The sequence below is a fragment of the Aquarana catesbeiana genome, linkage group LG08 (assembly GCF_042186555.1).
Source record: "Aquarana catesbeiana isolate 2022-GZ linkage group LG08, ASM4218655v1, whole genome shotgun sequence".
NCBI lineage: Eukaryota > Metazoa > Chordata > Amphibia > Anura > Ranidae > Aquarana > Aquarana catesbeiana.
In genome coordinates, this window is record NC_133331.1 from 299,644,187 (window position 1) to 299,669,504 (window position 25,318).

Genomic DNA, 25,318 nt, shown 5'->3' on the forward strand with positions numbered 1-25,318 from the left:
GTCAGTGTGTGTGTTTCCTACAGATGGATCCAGTAATGGGAACCCACCAGAGACATGTCCCCATTCTCTGTATTCCCGGGATTCCAGACAGGAAGGCACATCATCCCTCACCATCATCAGGTAGGTGGGACTGAGCATGTAGACCTCAACATGTATTCTAAGCCATGAGAGGACATTCTTCTATGTAATCTTTTCTTTATTTTTTATAAATGTGTTCTATCATCTTTGGGTTTTAGAATGAAGAATGGAAAGACTTCAAAGCTGATATTGAAGAGGAAGAAGAGATGTTGGTGTTTTGAAATCAGCAGTCTATGGAGGGGGAGATGATTATAGAAAGTAAGCAGGAAGAATCTTCTCTACATATGGACCCCAGTAAGTTAAAAAACACCAAATGTAGAACCAGTTCCCATTATTATTTTACTTCTATGAGTATAAAGTTTGTATTTACTCTGTTACATCAGAGGAGAAAAGGTCTATGTCTACTGAATTCACCCACGAAAAAAAATTATAATTTTGAAGCAGTTGTTTTTACAGAGGAAGGCAGGATACCTATATAAAGCTCGGCCTCATTTTCTTTAGGTTAAGGAGATTCCTTCCTGATCCCAAAAGGCAATCAGTTAACTCTTCATATCAACATGCTAAACAAAATCCTACAATTATTAGTAACCATATTTAGTATTTGTAATAAGAATGAGAAACCTTAACTTCTGATAGTAAGAACATCATCAATGTGCCTACCCCAGTGCCCAATGTACTGTGTATATTGTAAACCACATGAATGAACTCTTTACCACAATAAGGTAATCCTATTTACTACATTGGACAATGTTTCCAATAAATGAGGAGATACTGTACACCATATGAAAATTACATCTCCGTTTCTCAAATTAACATCATGTTCCCAGCAAATGAGGAGGCGACACTGTATGTCATATAAAAGGTCCATCTCCATTCCTCAATATAATGTCATGTTCCCAACAAATGAGGAGGAGATACTGTACACCATATGAAAGGTCCATCCCCATTCTTCAATAACAATGTCATCAATGCACAAAGTTGCACAGTGTGATTTGGGTACATTGTATTCTTTATCTACTTTGAATTTATATTTTTCTGTTCTGATTGCACCCACTTGCATTCGGGAGCTCAAAGATTTAGAACTAAACCAACATATATGACTCCTGAATACAAGATTCCAAAAATTCTTCTAACATTTATTGTAAAATTATTTCTCAGCAGATGACCATAATGTGCGGAATACGTCTGAGGAATCTTCTGATAAATCACATTCCAGGACTCTAAGATCTCACAGTAGAAATACTTTAATAGATCCATCTATTCCCGAGGAATCTTCTTTAGGGCAGGAAGGAGATCACACAGAAGAGAGTTCATTGTCATGTTCAGTGTGCGGGAAACATTTCACAAATAAAAGAGACCTTCTTAAACACAAGAAATGTCACACTGCTAATCATCCCTATTGTACACCAGAGAGATCACACGGGTGAGCGTCCCTATTCGTGTTCTGAGTGCGGAAAATCTTTCACTCAGGAAAACACCCTTCATGAACACCAGAGAATTCACACGGGTGAGCATCCTTATCCATGTTCAGAGTGCGGGAAATCTTTAATGCAGAAAGGAAGGCTTCTGCAACACCAGAGAATTCACACCATCTAACAACCTTTCTCATGATAACAGTGGTGTGTTGGGGGTGGAGCAGAATGTATTGAATGTTTTTCAGGTTCTTTTTAATAAATATGAGTCTAAACATACAGAGATGACTCGGTCCCGCACTCACACAGACCGCACCATACAACTAAACTGTGCTAATACATGGCCAGATATGACAATACATGGACAACACTTCTTATTGGTTGATATCGGTTTCTGTACATTATGGATTTTTTATGTGTTACCAAAAAAGTTGGCTTGTGATTGGTCCATCCAATAATTCATAGATTTTATCATTTATTATCTGTAATTATAAAGGTTTTGATTTAGATTCCTGCTTACATTTTATTATTTGTTAACCACTTGAAGACCGGCGTGTTAAACCCCCTTCCTGTCCACGCCATAGTTCCGTTTTCAGCACAGCGATACTTTGACAATTACTCGATCGTGCAACACTGTACCCAAATAAATTTTATATCATCTTTTCAGACATGTAAAGTTTTCTTTTGGTTATAATTCTCCACCACTTTCGCTATATAATGGAAAAATGACTAAAAATGCTGAAAAAATGAATTTTTCTTAGTTTCTCTTATAAAAATTTGTAAATAAATAATTTTTCTTCATTAATTTTCTACATTTCTTGGTTAAAATACAAAGCAAATCAGTGTATAATATTTATTCTGTGTGAAAGTTATAAAGTCTATAATGTATAGTGGAAATTTTGAAAATGAATCATTCCTGATGTACTGACGGCCTGTCTCAATTCTTGAGGCCGTAAAATGCCAGGACAGTACAAAACGACACCTTTATGGAAAGTACACAGTCCGGGGTATTTAGTAAAAAACATGGGGATTTTTTTGGTGCTTTATATTTTCACCACAATTTTTTTTGGAAAATAAAGAAATTGAATAAAATCTTATTTTGTTTCACAAAGTTGGCATTTTAACAAGTTATTTCTCACACACAATATGAGTATACTTAGAATTACACCACAAAACACATTCTTCTACTCCTTCCAAGCATGGGGATAACACAAGTTCTGTCTGGATGCATAGAGGGGCCCAAAATCCCAGGAGCACCTTCAGGCAAATAGTACATCTGATTTCCTGACGATCTATCACATTTTTTTTGAGGCACTAAAGTGCCAGGATAGGAGAAACACCCACAAAATCACCACATTTTGGAGAGTAAACACATCAATGTATCTTTTAACCGGTTCCCCACCGGCTCACGCAGATATACTGTGGCAGAATGGCTCCCCTGGGCGAAATCCCATACGGGTACGTGCTTCTCCTTTTCGGCCACCAGAGGGTGCACGCGCATGCTGCACGGCGGGAGGAACCGATGCGCGTGCTCGGCAGGCACGATCACCGCTGGCCATGTGCGATCGCGTGAACGAGCGCCAGCACGGTGATTTGTGTGTGTAAACACACAAATCCCTGTGCTGTCAGGGAAGAGAAAAAATATAATTTGTTCCTACTAAGTAGGAAAAACGATATGTCTCCTCTCCTAGTCAACTCCAATCCCCACACAGTTAGAACACACACTGAGGGAACACACAGTTAAACCCTTGATTGCCCCCTAGTGTTAACCCCTTCCCTGCCAGTGACATTTACACAGTAATCAGTGCATTTTTATAGCACTGATCGCTGTACAATTGTCAATGGTCCCAAAAAAGTGTTGAAAGTATCCAATCTGTCCATCGCAATGTTGCAGTACCGCTAAAAATCGCAGATCACTGCCATTACTAGTAAAAAAAAATAATAATAAAAATGCCATAAATCTTTCCCATAGTTTGTAGATGCTATAACTTTTGTGCAAACCAATCAATATACGCTTATTTTTTTTTACCAAAAATATGTAGAAAATTATATACTGGCCTAAACTGAGGGAATTTTTTTTTTAGATGTGGGGATATTTATTATAGAAAAAAGTAAAAAATATATAAATATATAAAAAATTTTTTTTAAATTGTCCTTTTTTTTTTTATAACGCAAATTTATTTATTTATATTTGTTTATAGCGCAAAAAATAAAAAATGCACAGGTGATCAAATACCACCAAAAGAAAGCTCTATTTGTGGGGGAAAAAAGATGCAAATTTCGTTTTCGGCACAACGTCGCACGACCGCCAAATTGTCAGTTAAAGAGATGCAGTGCCAAATTGTAAAAAGTGCTCTGGTCAGGAGAATTTACGTCTATCAATAGTTCTGTAAACTGCAATACAATCAGAGAAACTTAGAATTACAATATGTATTACATGTGACACTTTGCAATAAGTACAACATTAAATATTACTATACAGAAAGCTTATATTTAAATCATATATCAAACACATAACAGTGCAGTCAAAGTGTAAAATGAACTTTGGGAAATAATAGACTTACAGGCATTTGTGTATCTAGAGGCAAATTTGAAGATCTTCAGTTATCTGCATAACAACTAAAATGGCTTCTGTAACTGAGGTAAAAACTTTATGTTGTTCAATAAGAAACTTTATTAACAAAGTCAAGACTTCCTGTTTCTTCCTGTTTCCTGATTCTTTCCTGTGAGAAACTGAATTGCAATAGCAACAGGCAACCACCAGGTGTCCTCAAAATGACAATCCTATAATAGACAGCACACTGCCTAAACACCAGGGTGCTACAGTTGTTATTGACATGCCAGCCGCCTGGTCCTTAACCACTTGCTGCTCGCCATATAGCAGAATGATGGCGGCAAAGTGGTTTCAATACCCTGACTGGGCGTCATATGATGTCCTCAGGATATCAAGCCGCTGCGCGCCCCCCGGGGGCGCGCATCGCGGCGATCGTTGTTGTGGTGTGTCAGTCTGACACACCGCAACTCCGATCTAGGTAAAGAGTCTCTGACGGAGATCCAATCACGGCTGATCACGATGTAAACAGGAAGAGCCGGTGATCGGCTTTTCCTCACTCGCGTCTGACAAACGTGAGTAGAGGAGAGCCAATCGGCTGCTCTCCTGACAAAGGGGGTCTGTGCTGATTGTTTATCAGCACAGCCCCCCCTCGGATCCCGCCCAGGACCACCAGGTATGCCCCCCCTAGACCCCCAGGGAAATACTAATCTTTGCCCAGGCAGCTGCCAATCAATGCCCAGGCAGCTGCCAATCGGTGCCCACTCACAATGCCTACCACTGCCAGTGCCACCATTGATGCCGTATCAGTGCCACGTATCAATGCCCATCAGTGCCACCTATCAGTGCCCACCAGTGCCCAGCAGTGCCGCCTATCATTGTCCATCAGTGCCTAGCAGTGCCACCTATCAGTGCCACCCATAAAAACCCACCTTTGCAGCCTTTCAGTGCCCATCAGTGTCGCCTATGAGTGCCCACCAGTGCCACCCATAAAAACCCATCTTTGCAGCCTTTCAGTGCCCATCAGTGCCCACCTATGCCACCCATGAGTGCCCATCAGTGCCGCCTATCAATGCCCATCAGTGCTGCATATAAGTGCCACCCATCAGTGCCACCTACCAGTGCCCATCAGTGCAGCATATCAGTGCCGCATATCAGTGCCCATCGTCAGTGCCCGCTCATTGGTGCCACCTCATCGGTGCCGCCTTATCAGTGCCTGTCAGTGCCGCCTTATCAGTGCCCATCAGTGAAAGAGAAAACTTACTTGTTTACAAAATTTTATAACAGAAACAAAAGCAAAACGTTTATTTTTAGCAGGAGCAGTGATCAGTGTTGTGTCACTGGTAGCCCATCCCCCCACAGTTAAAATCACTCCCTAGAACACACTTAACACCTTCAGCGCCCCCTAGTGGTTAACCCCTTCCCTGCCAGTGTCATTTTTTACACAGTAAAATCAGTGCATTTTTTGAGCTTTGATCATTGTATAAATGACAATGGTCCCAAAATGGCATCAAAAGTGTCCGATGTGTCCGCCATAATGTCGCAGTCACAAAAAAAATCTCTGATCGCCGCCATTACTAAAAAAAAGATTAATAAAAATGCCATAAAACTATCCCTATTTTGTAGACGCTATAACTTTTGCGCAAACCAATCACTATACGCTTATTGCAATTTTTGTTACCAAAAATATGTAGAATAATACATATCAGCCTAAACTGAGGAAAAAATTTGTTTTTTATATATTTTTTTGGGATACTTATATAGCAAAAAGTAAATAAAAACCGCAGAGGTGATCAAATACCACCAAAAGAAAGCTCTATTTGTGGGAAAAAAAGGACGTCAATTTTGTTTGGGAGCAACGTCACGTGACTGCGCAATTGTCAGTTAAAGCGACACAGTGCCGAATCGCACAAAGCGGCGCGGTCATTTGGCAGCCAAATCCTCTGGGGCTGAAGTGGTTAAAATGTAAAAAAAAAAAATATATCAGACACGTTACTTACCATTTTATATCGCTGAATTTTTTGCAACAGGCAGTCGGGTCACGCCGATGGCGATAGGTCTCCTCAACCCTTCTGGAGATCTCCTCCCACTTCTCCCGCTTCCACTCCTGAGTAGTTTCCCTGGAGCGGGGGCCACACAGCTGCATCCAGCAAGGAAGCATTTCCCTTACAAGGACCTGGGACTCAATGTGAGTCCACGTAAGGTTACGCTTCCTGTTGGTTGCAGCTTGTGTCCCCCTCCTGTGCCCATTTTTGGATGATGGTGTTGGGGATGTTGCTGCTGCTGCTGCTTCCATAGAAGGCCCAGGAACGTCCTCATCCATGGTCTTCATTATGGGTTGCCATATCTGAGACTGACACAGCGTCAGATTTTGCGCCCGCCATTGCACTTACAAGAAACGAATGTGAAAGTTTGGTTGGCTGACTGCTGGGGTAGAGTAGACCAATGAACATGAACGATGTAGATTCGACAAAGAAATGAAAAACATACAAACGTGAATCTTTGGCTTATGGTGTCTGTCGAAATTTAGAAGATTCGACGGAGCAGCTAAACAAACTATACGATGCTGCAAGTGTACATTTCCGGTCAAATGCATCCGCCCATAGGCTATAGAAAAATTCTAATGTTGGTTGACTAGTAAAATAATTAATAAATATAATTATTAATTTATTACTAGTCATAAAACATAAGGAATTCTACTAGAGCTAGCTTGTAGGCGGAAAATTCGAAATGTACGATTGCGGCGTCGTACAGTTTAGCTGCTCCGTTGAATCTTCTTTGAACATTCAACAGACACCATAAGCCTTCAATGACAGATTCGACCTCAATTAATTTCGATTTTCGGACGAATGCAAGTTTTTAACGAAAAACGAAATAAAGAAAAACAAATTTCGTGAGTACCTAAATAAATTTATTTTTCGGACGAAAACGAAATTCCGAAACGAAATATTTCAGTGTGCACATGTCTAATAAGGAACACTGTTGCTGACTGCATTGGTCTGGTGATACTGGGATTGGTGTAAGGAACACTGTTGCTGGCTGTACTGGTCTAGTAACACTGGGACTTGTGGTGATAAGGAACACTGTTGCTGGCTGTACTGGTCTGGTGACACTGGGATTGGTGTAAGGAACACTGTTGCTGGCTGTGCGGGTCTGGTGACACTGGGATTGGTGTAAGGAACACCGTGGCTGACTTACATTGGTCTGGAGAAATTGGAACTGGTTTGACTAGTGATCAGGAACACTGTGACTGGCTTACACTAGACCGGCAACATTGGAACTGGTCTGTTGGTGATTAGGGATGAGCTCAATATTCGAGTCGAAGGTAAGTGTGACTCGAACATCGGGGTGTTCGCCGAACAGCACATTTTATGGGGCATATGCTGCAAATTTGAGTGCCCCATAATGCACTGCGAGATTGCAGTGCATTGCTGTATGATGAATCACAGCACGCTTTGCTGAAAGAGCCATGATTGCCCAACGGCAGGGTGCCTTTGGCCAATCATGGCTCAGGGGGACTAAGTTCACGCACCACACTATATAAGGCTGCTTACATAGCGGCTGTGTATAGTGTGTGACTGTGGACAGAGCTAGATAGAGCTAGATTAGGCAGGCAGGTTAGTTAGTGGCAGTGTATTTAATATATATTTATACTCTGCATTTAGTGTAGACTGGATATTCAGTGTAGAATCTATATTTAGTCACTACAGGCAATGTAGTATATATAACACAGTGTATTGAAGTGTTTAAGGGGAACCCTGTGCCAAAATTAAAAAAAAATGGTGTGGGGGCCCCCCAAAATCCATACCAGATCCTTATCCGAGCACGCAATCTGTCCCCCCCTCTAACATCACATGCTATCACATGACGTCAGAAGGGATGGGGTCACTCAGTTACATCACAGGGTGGCCCCGCCCTTGGCTATTTAACCACTTCAGCCCCGGAAGGATTTACCCCCTTCCTGACCAGAGCACTTTTTACAATTTGGCACTGCGTCGCTTTAACTGCTAATTGCGCGGTCATGCAATGCTGTACCCAAACGAAATTTGCGTCCTTTTCTTCCCACAAATAGAGCTTTATTTTGATGGTATTTGATCACCTCTGCCGCTTTTATTTTTTGCGCTATAAACGGAAAAAGACCGAAAATTTTGAAAAAAAATGATATTTTCTACTTTTTGTTATAAAAAAAATCCATTAAAATCAATTTTAGTCATATATTTAGGCCAAAATGTATTCGGCCACATGTCTTTGGTAAAAAAAATGTCAATAAGCGTATATTTATTGGTTTGCGCAAAAGTTATAGCGCCTACAAACTAGGGTACATTTTCTGGAATTTACACAGCTTTTAGTTTATGACTGTCTATGTCATTTCATGAGGTGCTAAAATGGCAGGGCAGTACAAAACCCCCCCAAATGACCCCATTTTGGAAAGTAGACACCCCAAGGAAATTGCTGAGAGGCATGTTGAACCCATTGAATATTTTTTTTTTTGTCCCAAGTGATTGAATAATGACAAAAAAAAAAAAAAAAATTACAAAAAGTTGTCACTAAATGATATATTGCTCACACAGGCCATGGGCATATGTGGAATTGCACCCCAAAATACATTCAGCTGCTTCTCCTGAGTACGGGGATACCAAATGTGTGGGACTTTTTGGGAGCCCAGCCGCGTACGGGGCCCCGAAAACCAAGTACCGCCTTCAGGATTTCAAAGGGCATACATTTTTGATTTTACTCCTCACTACCTATCACAGTTTTGAAGGCCATAAAATGCCAGGATGGCACAAACCCCCCCAAATGACCCCATTTTGGAAAGTAGACACCCCAAGCTATTTGCTGAGAGGCATGTTAAGTCCATGGAATATTTTATATTTGGACACAAGTTGCGGGAAAGTGACAATTTTTTTTTTTTTTTCACAAAGTTGTCACTAAATGATATATTGCTCAAACATGCCATGGGCATATGTGGAATTACACCCCAAAATACATTCTGCTGCTTCTCCTGAGTACGGGGATACCACATGTGTGGGACTTTTTGGGAGCCTAGCCGCGTACGGGGCCCCGAAAACCAAGCACCGCCTTCAGGATTTCAAAGGGCATAAATTTTTGATTTTACTCCCCACTACCTATCACAGTTTTGAAGGCCATAAAATGCCAAGATGGCACAAACCCCCCCAAATGACCCCATTTTGGAAAGTAGACACCCCAAGCTATTTGCTGAGAGGCATGTTGAGTCCATGGAATATTTTATATTTGGACACAAGTTGCAGGAAAGTGACAATTTTTTTTTTTTTGCACAAAGTTATCACTAAATGATATACTGCTCAAACATGCCATGGGCATATGTGGAATTACACCCCAAAATACATTCTGCTGCTTCTCCTGAGTACGGGGATACCACATGTGTGGGACTTTTTGGGAGCCTAGCCGCGTACGGGGCCCCGAAAACCAATCACCGCCTTCAGGATTTCTAAGGGCGTAAAGTTGGGATTTCACTCCTCACTACCTATCACATTTTTGAAGGCCATAAAATGCCCAGATGGCACAAAACCCCCCCAAATGACCCCATTTTGGAAAGAAGACACCCCAAGCTATTTGCTGAGAGGCATGATGAGTACATGGAATATTTTATATTTTGACACAAGTTGCGGGAAAGTGACAATTTTTTTTTTTTTTTTTGCACAAAGTTGTCACTAAATGATATATTGCTCAAACATGCCATGGGCATATGTGGAATTACACCCCAAAATACATTCTGCTGCTTCTCCTGAGTACGGGGATACCACATGTGTGATACTTTTTGGGAGCCTAGCTTCATATGGGGCCCCGAAATCCAATCACCGCCTTCAGGATTTCTAAGAGCGTTAATTTTTGATTTCACTCCTTACTACCCATCACAGTTTTGAAGGCCATAAAATGCCAAGATAGCACAAAACCGCCCCAAAATGACCCCATTTTGGAAAGTAGACACCCCAAGCTATTTGCTGAGAGGCATGGTGAGTATTTTGCAGCTCTCATTTGTTTTTGAAAATGAAGAAAGACAAGAAAAACGTATTTTTTTTTTCTTTTTTCAATTTTCAAAAGTTTGTGACAAAAAGTGAGGTCTGCAAAATACTCACTATACCTCTCAGCAAATAGCTTTGGGTGTCTATTTTCCAAAATGGGGTCATTTGGGGGGGGGGTTGTGCCATCTGGGCATTACATGGCCTCCAAAACTGTGATAGGCAGTGAAGAGTGAAATCAAAAATTTACGCCCTTAGAAAGCCTGAAGGCGGTGCTTGGTTTTCGGGGTCCCCTATGCGGTTAGGCTCCCAAAAAGTCTCACACATGTGGTATCCCCGTACTCAGGAGAGGCAACAGAATGTATTTTGGGGTGTAATTTCACATATTCCCATGGCATGTTTGAGCAATATATCATTTAGTGACAACTTTGTGCAAAAAAAAAAAAATAAATAAATAATAATTTGTCTTTTTCCCGCAACTTGTGTCACAATATAAAATATTCCATGGACTCGACATGCCTCTCAGCAAATAGCTTGGGGTGTCTACTTTCCAAAATGGGGTCATTTGGGGGGGTTTTGAACTGTCCTGGCATTTTATGCACAACATTTAGAAGCTTATGTCACACATCACCCACTCTTCTAACCACTGGAAGACAAAGCCCTTTCTGACACTTTTTGTTTACATGAAAAAATTATTTTTTTTTGCAAGAAAATTACTTTGAACCCCCAAACATTATATATTTTTTTAAAGCAAATGCCCTACAGATTAAAATGGTGGGTGTTTCATTTTTTTTTTCACACAGTATTTGCGCAGCGATTTTTCAAACGCATTTTTTGGGGAAAAAACACACTTTTTAAAATTTTAATGCACTAAAACACACTATATTGCCCAAATGTTTGATGAAATAAAAAAGATGATCTTAGGCCGAGTACATGGATACCAAACATGACATGTTTTAAAATTGCGCACAAACGTGCAGTGGCGACAAACTAAATACATTTTTAAAAGCCTTTAAAAGCCTTTACAGGTTACCACTTTAGATTTACAGAGGAGGTCTACTGCTAAAATTACTGCCCTCGATCTGACCTTCGCGGTGATACCTCACATGCATGGTGCAATTGCTGTTTACATTTGGCGTCAGACCAACGCTTGCGTTCGCCTTTGCGCGAGAGCAGGGGGGGACAGGGGTGCTTTTTTTTTTTTTTTTTTTTTTTTTATAAATTTTTTGATTTTTTATCTTATTTTTAAACTGTTCCTTTCATTTTTATTTTTTTTAAATCATTTTTATTGTTATCTCAGGGAATGTAAATATCCCCTATGTTAGCAATAGGTAGTGACAGGTACTCTTTTTTGAAAAAATTGGGGTCTATTAGACCCTAGATCTCTCCTCTGCCCTCAAAGCATCTGACCACACCAAGATCGGTGTGATAAAATGCTTTCCCAATTTCCCAATGGCGCTGTTTACATCTGGCGAAATCTAAGTCATGAAATGCTCGTAGCTTCCGGATTCTTAGGCCATAGAGATGTTTGGAGCCATTCTGGTCTCTGATCAGCTCTATGGTCAGCTGGCCGAATCACTGGCTGCATTCTCAGGTTCCCTGTTGGGACAGGAGAGCCAGAGAAAAACATGGAAGACGGTGGGGGGGGGGCATTTCCTCCCACTGCTTGTAAAAGCAGTCTAGAGGCTAATTAGCCGCTAGGATTGCTTTTACATGAAAGCCGCCCACTGGCTGAAAAGAATGATACCAAGATGATACCTAAACCTGCAGGCATCATTCTGGTATAACCACTCAAAGTCCAGCAACATACCAGTACGTTGCTGGTCCTTGTTGGGCATATATTGTAAACTTTTTTTATGCAGCCTGTGGGCTGAACGAAAAAAAGATATTGATCGGAGAGTGCGCATGCGCGAGTGCTCCGTAATGGCCGCCTAAGCCCGGAGCTCCGCACCACCCCGGACCGACGAGCGGCATATCCCCAGCCCCAGCAGAAGGAGGACTATTTCAAGCACTCCCCCGCTCGCGGAACAGCGGGGGAACACGGTGAGATGGCCGGCGCACAGGCCCGCCGTGATCTGGGCCCGCAATTTGCAGCGGTAGCGGCGGACGGGTCCTCCAAGATGGCCGCCGACGGGGACACTGCTAGGCCTCACACAGCCTCTCTTCACAAGGGATCAGAACAGCGTCCCATCCTCACCCCTCCGACCCTGACCTATGCCCAGGCCACACAGGGAGGCCACAACACGCTCCAGACCGAGCACCAGCACCAAGCTCCACAGGCTGCTCCCAGAGCCTCTCACAGCAGAGAGCAGGGGGATGATGGCGCTTCTCCCTCAGGCATTCCCCCTCACCTCTCCTCCTATACAGGCTTCCCACCTGGATACTCATTTCAGGACATATCTGTCATGCAAGAGGAACTCTTCTCCAAGTTTTCTACCCTCTTGGAAAGGGGCCTAGCCAATACTGCCTCCCAGATCACAAATGCTATCAAATCAGACCTCTCTAACCTGGGCTCTAGGATGGAGGCGATGGAAGACAAAATTGACCATACTGTCGCCAGAACCAACCAGAACGCCGCACACCTCCAGTCAGTCCAAGAACAGCTAGAAACGGCCCTATCAAGAATTGACGAACTTGAGAACAGGTCCAGGAGGTACAATTTCCGAATTAGAGGCCTTCCTGAATCCTTCACGGATATCCCCCTCACGGTGCAGGACTTTATTTCGGACCTCATCCCCAACATCCCGCCCTATAGGCTGGAGCTGGACAGGGCGCACAGAGCCCTGGGTCCCCCGAGGAAAGACGGGACCCCGAGGGACATAATAGTTAAACCGCACTTCTACGCGGTAAAAGAGGAGGTAATGAGACAATCCCGCCTGAAGCCCAAGCTTCAACACCAGGGCCACCAAATTCAGGTTTTTGCGGACCTCGCCCAATCCACCATCCAAAGAAGACGCACCCTCAAACCCCTCCTGTCAGTGTTGATGGAACGAGACATAAAATACCGCTGGACATTCCCCTTCGCGGTAAAGTTCACCATACAAGGCAAGACCCACACTTTCTCCAATCTCCCGGAAGGTGAAAAACTTTTCCTCTCCCTCAAGCTGATCTCCCAGGAAGCCCCCATGGAGCTCTCTTCATCTGCCTCGGGATCATCCAAACGACCCCCCCCAAGCAGCCCAGTCTCTCCTCTCTGGAACAAGGGCCACACTAAGAGGAGCAAAGATGGCAAGCCCCCTTAACGGAGCAAGAAGACCCTCTTCTTTCACACCCAGGCCTTTCACGGTCTCGCCTGTGGGGGACGTTCCCCCTTCTTTGAATGAGCTAACGCTCCTCTTTTTCAATCCCAAGACCCCAACGAGACCTCAGGCACAGGTCCTCGATCCTAAAATTTTCTTTTTTTCTACAGACGGGACTAAGTCTACGGATGAAATCCTATACAGTATCCATCATATGGAGAACAGTCCTCGCGATCACTTGGCCTTTTTCCAGGAGAGTTCGCTCCCCATCCCAATCTGAGACTTTTACCAACGAGACCTCAGTTCCTAACAGCCCTCAATAACCAATTTCCTTTTCAGATCCAGGATCCAGGTTGCAGGTCACCTATGGTAGAAGGTCATGCTCCTCCCACGACATTGAATTACCTTCTCCCCGTTGTTCGTTTTTGTGTTTTTTTTTTTTTTTTTTTGTACGGAAACAGCAGTATCTAATTGCACTTATTGAGTTGTAGATCTTACACTACGTTATGCAAATAGTATATATTTACGGTTCCTTAGAAGTATGGGTCCGGGGTGGTACCCATGCGCCTCCTCTCACCTCGAGGGCAACCACTGAGCCCCCGAAGAGTGAGACTTCTCTTGTCCAATATGGACGAGGGAAGACTTAAATTGGAGTTTAAGCGGCCTGACACACCGCTTTCCTCCACGGGTCCTTCTAGAAGACCCTTGTCGCTACAGTTTTTGTCTTTATTGTTGTTGTTTTTTTTATTTACTAGTCTCTCCTTCCTCTTCCCTCCTCTTCCTCTCACCTTTTCTTTTCCTCCTAGCTGGCCGTCTGGAGACCCCCCGATCCCTCCCACAAGCTACTATAGCACGGACCCGCCCACCTTCTCGTTTTCAAGGAGCTCTCCCCATCACAAGGTAAGCGGCTGCTGGGCCGGTGATCACTCCTCTCTCTGTTCCCATGACTGATCAAATGTCTAGAGGCCTGGACCTTAGGGTCGCCTCTCACAATGTACAGGGACTCAACTCTCCTAGGAAAAGAAGGGTCGCCTTAGACCATTATAAATCCCTCAAACTGGACGTAGTGCTCCTTCAGGAGACCCACTTTCCGATTCGATACAGTCCCAAGTTCTTACACGCCTTCTACCCATCATTCTTCATAGCCAACGCTCCAAACAAAACCAAAGGGGTAGCAGTACTTTTCTCTAAAAATAGCAAATTTAACCATATCTCTGACTTTAAAGACCCAGAGGGTAGGTTCATCCTTGTGAAGGGCACCCTGGAGGGAGTACTATACTCCATAATCTCTTACTATGCCCCTAATAAGGGCCAAGCATCCTTCTTCCAGAACCTCTTTGCAACTCTTGGCCCCCTCCTGGAGGGGAAAGTCATTTGGGGAGGGGACTCAAATGTAGCGTTTGACCAGGGTCTAGACAAAACCAACCCTCTCAAAGGAAAACTAACACGCCCCACCAAACTAAGCACTAGAATAGCTAAAATGATCCACTCCCAGGGGTTAGCAGATATTTGGAGGGAGCTGAATCCCTCCTCCAGGGACTTTACACACTTCTCCCCACCCCACCAGACCTACGCAAGGATAGATCACATTCTTATCCAAACTAATCTCATTCCTATGGCCACCAAAGCCAAAATTCTAGACATAGTCTGGTCGGACCACTCATTGGTCCTCCTGACTCTGAAAAATGTGCTATCACGTAGTGGAGGCTCTTACTGGAGACTGAACGAGTCTCTCCTGGGGGATCCAGTTCAAGCCAAATTAGTAGCAGATGCGATCAGGGAATATTTTCGGTTGAATGATGTGGGTAATATCTCCCCCGAAACACTATGGGCAGCCCACAAGGCCTCGGTCCGTGGTGAGCTTATCAGATTAGCCACTAAAGTTAAAAAGGAAAGGATGATAGACATTCTCAGGCTGGAACAAAAATATATAGCTTTAAAAACCGAACATAAAAAATCCCCATCTAAAAACCTCAATGACAAATTAGACACAATTAGATTGGAACTCAACCTAGCCTTAACGGCAAAAGCTGAAAAACACATTAGATGGAGCGGTGCTAAATTCTACTGCCACAAAGACAGAGTAGGGACAATGCTAGCCGCGAAGCTCTCCCCCAAATTCCAATCTTGCACTTTCCCCAAAGTGCGCATAGCGGGTCAACCCCCCACGGCCAATCCATCCAAAATCATGACAGCCTTCCATGACTTCTACTCAGGCTTATACAAAGCCACACAAACACAGAGCGACAGTTCGACCGTCTCCTTCCTCGAGAGTGTCAAACTGCCATCTCTTTCCAAAGACCATAGAGACCTGATGGAGGAGCCCTTCTCCTCAGACGAAATTAAGGAAGTCATCAAAAACCTCAAGACAGGCTCGGCCCCTGGGCCGGACGGCTTGTCAGTCCCTTATTACAAAAAGTTCGGGGATATACTGGCCCCTCACATGGCCAAATTTTTCAACTCTAAGAGAATGGGATCCCCATTAGACCCCCACTTAAATACAGCATTCATAACAGTAATTCCCAAACCAAATAAGAACCACGATGAAGTAGAGAACTATAGGCCCATTTCCCTTATCAACAACGATCTCAAGATACTCACCAAAATCTTAGCCAACCGTCTAGCCTCCTTCATCAAACAGTACGTTCACAAAGATCAGGTAGGCTTCATTCCAGGAAGGCAGGGTCCAGATCAAATTAGGAGAGCGGTGGACATTGTCTCCATTCTCCAATCAAATTGGGATGGAGGCACTAAACAAGCAGGTATGTTGTTGTCACTAGATTTACATAAGGCCTTCGACTCAATCGAATGGCCTTACCTTTTCTCCATCCTGGAAAGATGGGGTTTCGGGGCTAGCTTTCTAGGGGTACTAAGATCCCTTTACTCCAATCCGGCGGCAATAATCCGACTGCAGGGACAATACTCCAAACCCCTTCAAATAACGAGAGGGACGAGACAGGGCTGCCCTCTCTCCCCTCTCATTTTTGCTATGGCCATCGAAACACTGGCAATAGCGATTAGATCAAACCCTAACATTCACGGCGTATCCTGTGGGGAACAAGTTCACAAGTGTGGGCTCTTCGCCGATGACATGCTCCTATTCATAACGTCCCCCATCACCTCACTCCCTAATTTATGCAAATTACTGAAAGATTTCTCTAACACCTCTGGCCTCAAAGTGAACTACTCTAAATCTTCTGCCTTAAACATCTCCCTGCAGCCGGGTACGTTTGCCGCTCTTAAAAGCTCCTTTGATTTCAAATGGAACGACCAATGGATAGATTACTTAGGAATCAAACTTCCAGCTAGGATAGAGCAACTATACCCCCTAAACTTCCCACCTATGTACCGGAAATTATCAGCCGATCTGGGAACTTGGTCCAAGGGTGAAATTTCCTGGCTGGGCAGAGTACATGCTGTGAAGATGACTCTTCTTCCCAGACTGCTATATCTCTTCAGAGCCATCCCGATAAATATAACCAAAGAACACCTTTCCAATTTCCAAAAGAAGATCACCAAATTTATCTGGGGGGGGAGAGGACATAGATTTAAACAAAAAACCCTATTCCTTCCAAGAGACCAGGGTGGCATGGGGGCCCCGCAGCTTCACTGGTACTTTCAAGCGGCCAGGCTGGCCCAACTGTCCACGGTTTACTCCAGGACAGAGAAACCAGACTGGATCCAAATAGAGCGACAGGCTGTCCCCACACACACCCTGGACTATCTCCTCTGGACCCCCCCCAAACAGAGACCCCCAATTCTCTCCCCATCCTTATCTCAATCATTCCATTTATGGGATAATTTAAGGAAAAATCCGGCATTAATCTCTAGATGTCTTCCTTTAGCACACATATTCAACAACCCTGACTTTCCCCCTGGGTTGGATATTAAGGCTTTTCGTTGGTGGCTGGACAAGGGACTGTATCGAATCGGACACTTCTTCACGAATGAGGGCCCTATCTCCTTGGAGCAAGGAATAAGGCAACTGGAAATTCCACAGTCTGAGCACTTCAGATTCCACCAAATTAGACATTTCCTATGTCAACGTTGGAAAAGGGGAATCCCCTCACACAACGCCCTTACGCCATACGAATCATGGTGTGGTCGCTCCTGTGAACAGAGAGGGGGGATCTCCGTCATCTACCAGTCACTAGCCTTGCACCCCCAAAAAACCCCCTATATGCTGGATTGGGAGAGAGATCTGGCCTTTGAATGGGAGACCTCTAAATGGAGACGCTCCTTCGACAGGGCCTTTAAAGGCATCAAAAACATCTCCTTAATTGAAGGAGGGGTTAAGGTCTTGACTAGGTGGTACCTCACACCTGTCAAGCTCTCCAGAATGTACCCAACAGCTGACCCCAGGTGCTTTCGGGGGTGTCAGCTAGTGGGCACAATGGCCCATGTATGGTGGGAATGCCCCAGACTAAGGCCCTTCTGGAACAAGATTTTTTCCCTGATAAGGAAAACGACGCAGATCCAAATCCCGAAATCCCCTACCATAGCTCTTCTTAATGACAACCTGCCCGGGTTGCCGAAGAACTCACGCAAACTGACACATTTCATACTCTTAGGTGCAAAACTCACCATCGCCAAGGCCTGGAAACAGCACAAAGTCTCGGTGAAAGCAGCTATCCACAAAATATCATGGATCATGTCCCAAGAGAAACTGGCTAGCATTTTAGATGACAAAACTAAGCAATTTGAAGCTATATGGGAGCCCTGGGCAAAATTCGTCGGCATCTCTCTCATACCAGGAGTCCCACCCCAAAACTAACAGGGATCATCTTATGAGGCGGGGACCCCTCCAGACGGACGGCTAATATTTCTCTCACTCTCTTCCTTTCTCCTCTTCTTCCTTTCTGTCCTTCCAAATGTACTTTGTTTGATCCAGTCCCTCTGCTGGGGGAAACTAGGATAATTCAATGGGTAATGACTGTATTGTGCTTTCTGACCAGTTTTTCTTCATTTCAAGACAATCATTACTCATCTCGTAGATTGTTCCTCTTAGATAGGTGGTAATCTCCACTGCATTATTATATTGTTCATTGAGAACCTAGGACCCTTGGTCAATACCGGGTCAGGAGGGGAGGGGGGCTCGCACTGCACAGAAAGATCCCGTCAGGGGTGCCGGTGCGACCCCCTTGCGCCTCACTAGACGCCAGACAATCCCCCTAGGGAAAACGTTCTAGGTTCGCATCAGTTGCTAGGTTTCAAGTTTTGATTACTATACACCAGAGTTATCCATACTCAATGTGCCTTATAAATGATAACGCTCTAGCCCCAGTAGGCGTATCTTATGCACCAGAGGATGTTACAAGATATGTGATTTGTAATCCTGTATTGTATTTTATTTTATGTTTTATAATTTCTTATTTTTGTACAAAACCAATAAAAGATTTTGAAAGTAAAAAAAAAGATATTGATCGGTGGGTATGCCCACCATTAGAATACCTCCCTTCATCCACCCACTTCTAATGATGGGCATACATGCACCATTTATATATGCCGAAGCATGGGGGCATCCTCCCGCAAAAGGCAGGAGCAAATTGCTCCTCCACCCACTGCCCCCACGCTTCGGCATATATGCTGAAGTATGTAACTGTGGTGGTGAAATCACCTCCGACAGCGCTGGAGTCACGGCTTTATGTATCGTGGGAGCAAACGCTGTTGCTGTCAAGATAAATAAATCCGCGCTGCAACTGAATGGCGTACCTGCTAAGCAAATGATGGTTAACAAAAAACAAAGTAACATTACAGTATAACAGTAATACTTACCATACCTGCAAAGCAAATACAAAAAAAAACCATAGTAAAAAATAAAACATTTAACGCAACCTGTGCCTACCTAAAATATATATATGCCGAAGCATGGGGGCATCCTCCCGCAAAAGGCAGGAGCAAATCGCTCCTCCACCCACTTCTGCCCCCACGCTTCGGCATATATGCTGAAGTATGTAACTGTGGTGGTGAAATCACCTCCGACAGCGCTGGAGTCACGGCTTTATGTATCGTGGGAGCAAACGCTGTTGCTGTCAAGATAAATAAATCCGCGCTGCAGCTGAATGGCGTACCTGAAAACAAAAAAATGTTTAAAACACAGTAAACTATAAAAAAATTACATACCTGAAAAGCAAACATGATAAAACATAACAATAAAACAATGCAGAATAGAATACAGTAAAAAAGAGCAGAACAATAGAGAGAAAATAGAGAGAGAGAGAACAATAAAACGACAACTATTTTTGGTTTTTTTATTTTATATTTTTTTTGTGTATTTTTTTTTTTTTTACTTTTTTTTTTTTATAACTGTAATGCCGCGTACACACGGTCGGACTTTCCGGCATACTTGGTCCGGCGGACCAGAGTGTGCCGGACAATCCGCCCGTGTGTGGGCGGCGGCGGACTTTTCCGGCGGACTTCTTCCCAAAAGCCCGCCGGACCTAGATTTTAAACATGTTTGAAATCTTTCCGTCGGACTCAGTTTCGGGCGGAAAGTCCGCTCGTGTGTGTGCTGGTCCGACGGAAAGCCCGCTCGTGTGTAGGCTGGTCCGACGGACCAAATACGACACGAGGGGATGGTATTGCATCTCGCGCTCGCTGCAATAGGAAAAACAAATCTTCCTATTGCGGCGAGCGCGGGGCATACCAGGCCCTTAGGTCTGGTATGGATTATAAAGGGGAACCCCGCTACGCCGAAAAAACGGCGTGGGGTCCCCCTAAAATCCATACCAGACCCCGATCCGAGCACGCAGCCTGGCCGGTCAGGAAAGGGGGTGGGGACGAGCGAGCGGCCCCCCCCCTCCTGAACCGTACCAGGCCGCATGCCCTCAACATGGGGGGTGGGTGCTTTGGGGGAGGGGGGCGCCCTGCGCCCCCCCCCCCCAAAGCACCTTGTCCCCATGTTGATGAGGACAAGGGCCTCTTCCCGACAACCCTGGCCGTTGGTTGTCGGGGTCTGCGGGCGGGGGCTTATCGGAATCTGGGAGCCCCCTTTAATAAGGGGGCCCCCAGATCCCGGCCCCCCACCCTATGTAAATGAGTATGGGGTACATGGTACCCCTACCCATTTACCTAGGAAAAAAGTGTAAGTAATAAAACACACTACACAGGTTTTTAAAATATTTTATTAAACAGCTCCGGGGGGGGATCTTCCTCCGGCTTCGGGGGTCTTCTTCCGGCTTCGGGGGTCCCTCCGCTTCATCTTCTCCCGGCGTCCGGTTGGTTCTTCTCCGCTCTCCGGCCTCTTCTCCCGGTGTCGCAGGTCTTCGGCCGGCCCCTCCGCTCTCTTCATGTAGCTCTATTGCGAGCGGAGGTCCGGACTTCTTGGCTTCTTGGCTTCTTGGCTTCTCTTCTCTTCTCTTCCCCCAGATGTTGACACGACGCTCTCTCCGGCTGGACTGGTCTCTGAGGGCTGCGTTGTGACTTATATAGGCGGAGACCCCGCCCCCATATGATGTCACAGTCCCTGGGCATGCTGGGACTGTGACGTTTTAGGGGGCGTGGTCGACCACGCCCCCTAAAACGTCACAGTCCCAGCATGCCCAAGGACTCTGACATCATATGGGGGCGGGGTCTCCGCCTATATAAGTCACAACGCAGCCCTCAGAGACCAGTCCAGCCGGAGAGAGCGTCGTGTCAACATCTGGGGGAAGAGAAGAGAAGAGAAGCCAAGAAGCCAAGAAGCCAAGAAGTCCGGACCTCCGCTCGCAATAGAGCTACATGAAGAGAGCGGAGGGGCCGGCCGAAGACCTGCGACACCGGGAGAAGAGGCCGGAGAGCGGAGAAGAACCAACCGGACGCCGGGAGAAGATGAAGCGGAGGGACCCCCGAAGCCGGAAGAAGACCCCCGAAGCCGGAGGAAGATCCCCCCCGGAGCTGTTTAATAAAATATTTTAAAAACCTGTGTAGTGTGTTTTATTAATTACACTTTTTTCCTAGGTAAATGGGTAGGGGTACCATGTACCCCATACTCATTTACATAGGGTGGGGGGCCGGGATCTGGGGGCCCCCTTATTAAAGGGGGCTCCCAGATTCCGATAAGCCCCCGCCCGCAGACCCCGACAACCAACGGCCAGGGTTGTCGGGAAGAGGCCCTTGTCCTCATCAACATGGGGACAAGGTGCTTTGGGGGGGGGGGCGCAGGGCGCCCCCTCCCCCAAAGCACCCACCCCCCATGTTGAGGGCATGCGGCCTGGTACGGTTCAGGAGGGGGGGGGCCGCTCGCTCGTCCCCACCCCCTTTCCTGACCGGCCAGGCTGCGTGCTCGGATCGGGGTCTGGTATGGATTTTAGGGGGACCCCACGCCGTTTTTTCGGCGTAGCGGGGTTCCCCTTTATAATCCATACCAGACCTAAGGGCCTGGTATGCCCCGCGACGGGGCTAGCAAGGTGTCAATCTCGCCGATAAAAGCGGCAAGATTGACATCCTTCTCTAGTCCCGTCGCACCTGAGTCACGTTCAAAATGAACGGACTTGTCCGTGTGTGGGCAAGTCCGTTCATTCTGAAAGTCCGCCGGAACTCCGGCGAAAGTCCGTCGGAAAGACGGGCGGACTTAGCCCGCCGGAAAATCCCGGCGTGTGTGGGCAAGTCCGTTCGTTTTAAAGTCCGGCGCACCTGGCGGACAAAGTCCGTCGGAAAGTGTGCCGGACCAAGTAGGATAGAAAGTCCGCTCGTGTGTACGCGGCATAACTTTTAAAACTGTAACGGTTCCAGGTTTGGGTCTCTCAAAATGCGATGGCATCTTGGGAGACCCTGTGGAAGTGTGTCCTAGTCTGTGCAGTGCTGTACCCTACGCTAATACTCAACTAGTGTATGGTAGCGTTCAAAACATTCACCAATGCAAAGACCAGGATTGCCAGGACAGGAGGGACAATAATACCGGGTGTCACGCCTAAATCCGCGCTTTCTGCAGACACGACATTTTCTTTGGGGGGCTCGTTGGGTAGGGGTACTCTGGAGGACATAAGGAAAATGCCTCTCATGCAGCCGGCCTACTGCATTTGGATTGGGAAGGTGAGGTGGAGCACCGTCTGGAAACAGAAGGGCTCTGACGATCTCTTCCTGGAATTTAAGGAAGGATCCAGTCCGTCCTGAAGCTCTGTATAGCACATGAGCGTTCAGCAAAGCCAATTGAAATAAATAAACAGACACTTTTTTGTACCAGCGTCTGGCCTTACGGGCAATTAGGTACGGCGCCAACAACTGGTCGTTGAGGTCCACCCCTCCCATATTAAGGTTGTATTCGTGGACACAGAGGGGTTTCTCCACAACACCAGTCGCCGTAGTAATTTGGGTCGTCGTGTCTGCATGAAGGGAGGTGAGAACGAAAACATTCTTCTTATCCCTCCACTTCATAGCGAGCAAATTATTATACTTCAAGCAGGCTCTCTCCCCCAGCCTAAGACGGGACTCTACAAGCCGCTGGGGAAAGCCCCGGCGATTAGGTCGCACGGTGCCACATGCTCCAATCTGCTGATCAAACAAGTAACTAAAAAGTGGCACGCTCGTATAATAATTGTCCACGTACAAGTGGTACCCCTTTCCGAATAAGGGTGACACCAAGTCCCACACTATCTTGCCAGCGCTTCCTATGTAGTCAGGGCAGTTGATCGGCTCTACGTGACTATCTTTGCCCTCGTAAACCATAAATCTACATGTATAGCCTGTGGCCCTGTCACAGAGCTTATACATCTTGACCCCGTATCTGGCACGCTTGCTGGGAAGGTACTGTTTGAAGGACAAGCGGCCAGAAAACTTAATCAGGGACTCATCAACGCAGACAACTTGATGGGGGGTAAACAAGTCTGCAAAACGTTGGTTGAAGTGGTTTACGAGGGGCCGAATTTTGTAGAGCCGATCGTATGCAGGGTCTCCACGAGGACGACAGAGTTCATTGTCGTTGAAGTGCATGAACCGCAAAATCTGCTCGTATCGTGCCCTGGTCATGGAGGCAGAGAACACGGGCATATGGTGAATTGGGTCAGTGGACCAATATGACCGCAACTCACTCTTTTTGGTTATGCCCATGTTGAGGGAAAGGCCCAGAAAGATCTTAAATTCGGAGACCGTAATTGGTCTCCAATCTCTGGCAAGGGAGGACTGGGGATTAGCGGCGATGTGTTGACCAGCGTATAAATTGCTTTGGTCCACAATAGATCTATAGAGATCTTCGGTGAAAAACAGTGAATAAAAATCCAGTGGCATAAAGTCAACTGTTTCCACCTGAATTCCGGGTTGGCCAGTGAAAGGGGGAAGTACGGGTACTGCAGAAGTGGTGGGTACCCAATTCGGATTGGCGAATGCAGCAGGAAGGGCACTATGGGCACAACGGCCTGTCTTTGTCTTATTGGTGGCAGCGGGACACTAGTTGTGCTTGCCACCTCCCCAGCTTGAACTGCACTTATGGGACTCGCCACGTCACCACGTGATACTGCAGTGCTGGATGTACGACCAGGGTGTACTAGGCCGCTGGTGCTTGCCAGTTCACCAGAAGGAGTAGCGGCACTAGTACCTCTCTGCTCCCTACGAGAGCCCTGCGGTTCTTGCACTTCAAGGACAGAAGAAGAAGATCGGGGTCTGGTACGCCTGACCCTAGCAGGGACCACAACTCCGTCGTCAGAGCTATCTGTCATGGAGCCGCTGTCCTCTACAGGTTCGTATTCTGAGCTTGAACTTGACAGATGAGTGACTTCCTCTTCACTATCTGTCATGCTCAGAAACGTGTAGGCCTCTTCACTAGTGTACCTTCGATTTGCCATTTTGGGCTCTAAATTTAGGGGTACACTAGTGAGACTCACAGGCAAAAAAGCTCCTGACTGTCAGCGACTGATTCAAAGCGCTACCAAAAAACTGTTAGCGATCGCAGGGATCAGGCCTGACTCTGCGAACGCTACAGTTATGTGTGCTTAGTGTTTTGTGACAGTTATCGATCGATACTGCACTTGGGTGGGCTGGGCTGGGCCGAGGAGCAAAACGCAGGTGCTAGCAGGTATCTGGGCTGATCCCGCTAACACTGCGTTTTTTTGGGGGACCCTAAACTGCTGGGGAGTATAGATCTGATCGGATCAGATATCGATCCGTTCAGATACTATAGCACTAAGGGAGGTGTATGCTGCGTGCGTGGGTTTTAGCGGTACTGGCGCTAACCTGACGCTGCCTGGGGCGACGCAGACCTTATCTGACCCTAAAAACTTAACTTCTATCACCGCCGGGCAATTAGGGGGTTAAACCTTTATAGGGTAATAAACGGCGGGTGCCCTAAAACTGTAATAAACTACAATAAACTACAAAAAACAAACCAACTAACCAGCGTCACCTGTAACAATTATATGGTGATCGCTGGTGAAAGGGTTAACTAGGGGGCAATCAAGGGGTTAAAACCTTTAGTAGGTAGTATATGGGGATCCCTGTCGCTATAAAACACTGACAGCGAACCTATATACTTACCTCCCTAACTAGCGTCACCTGTGTCACTAATACAGCGATCAGAAAAACGATCGCTTAGTGACACTGGCGACGGGGGGTGATCACGGGGTTAAAACTTTATTAGGGGGGTTAGGGGGGTACCCTGGACCTAAAGGGGGGTACCCTAGACCTAAAGGGGGCTAACCTAACTGCCCTAACACTTGTAACTGACACAAACTGACACCAATGCAATAAATCAGAAAAAAAAAAAACCTGCTATTGGTGTCAGAGTGACAGGGGGTACAGGGGGGTGATCAGGGGGTGATCGGGGGGTGACAGGGGGGTGACAAGTGTGCCTGCGTGTTCTACTGTATGTGTAGTGTTGGTGCACTTACTTGGATGTCTTCTCTCCTCGGCGCCGGACGAAAAGACCGGCTCGAGGAGAGATGACATCACTTCCTCTGCTTCTGTTTACATTCACAGAAGCCGAGGAAGCTTGTCATTGGCCAGGAGCGATCGCGAGGGGGGGGCCACGAATGAGTGGCCTCCCCCTCACCTTTGATCGACCCTGACCTCGATCCGACCGCCGCTGGCACCGGGGGGGGGTCCGATCGGACCCCCCACCCGTGGGCA

General features: G+C 46.0%; 1 protein-coding gene across 1 annotated transcript in view; it reads left to right on the forward strand.

Moving 5' to 3' along the window:
* Positions 1-25,318, forward strand: part of LOC141106852 (uncharacterized) — an 80,456-nt gene that overhangs the window by 33,345 nt on the left and 21,793 nt on the right. Inside the window, 4 exon segments of the mRNA XM_073597782.1 lie at positions 237-286; positions 1,295-1,501; positions 12,562-13,121; positions 15,499-15,941. Coding sequence (XP_073453883.1) covers positions 237-286; positions 1,295-1,501; positions 12,562-13,121; positions 15,499-15,941 — 1,260 coding nt within the window.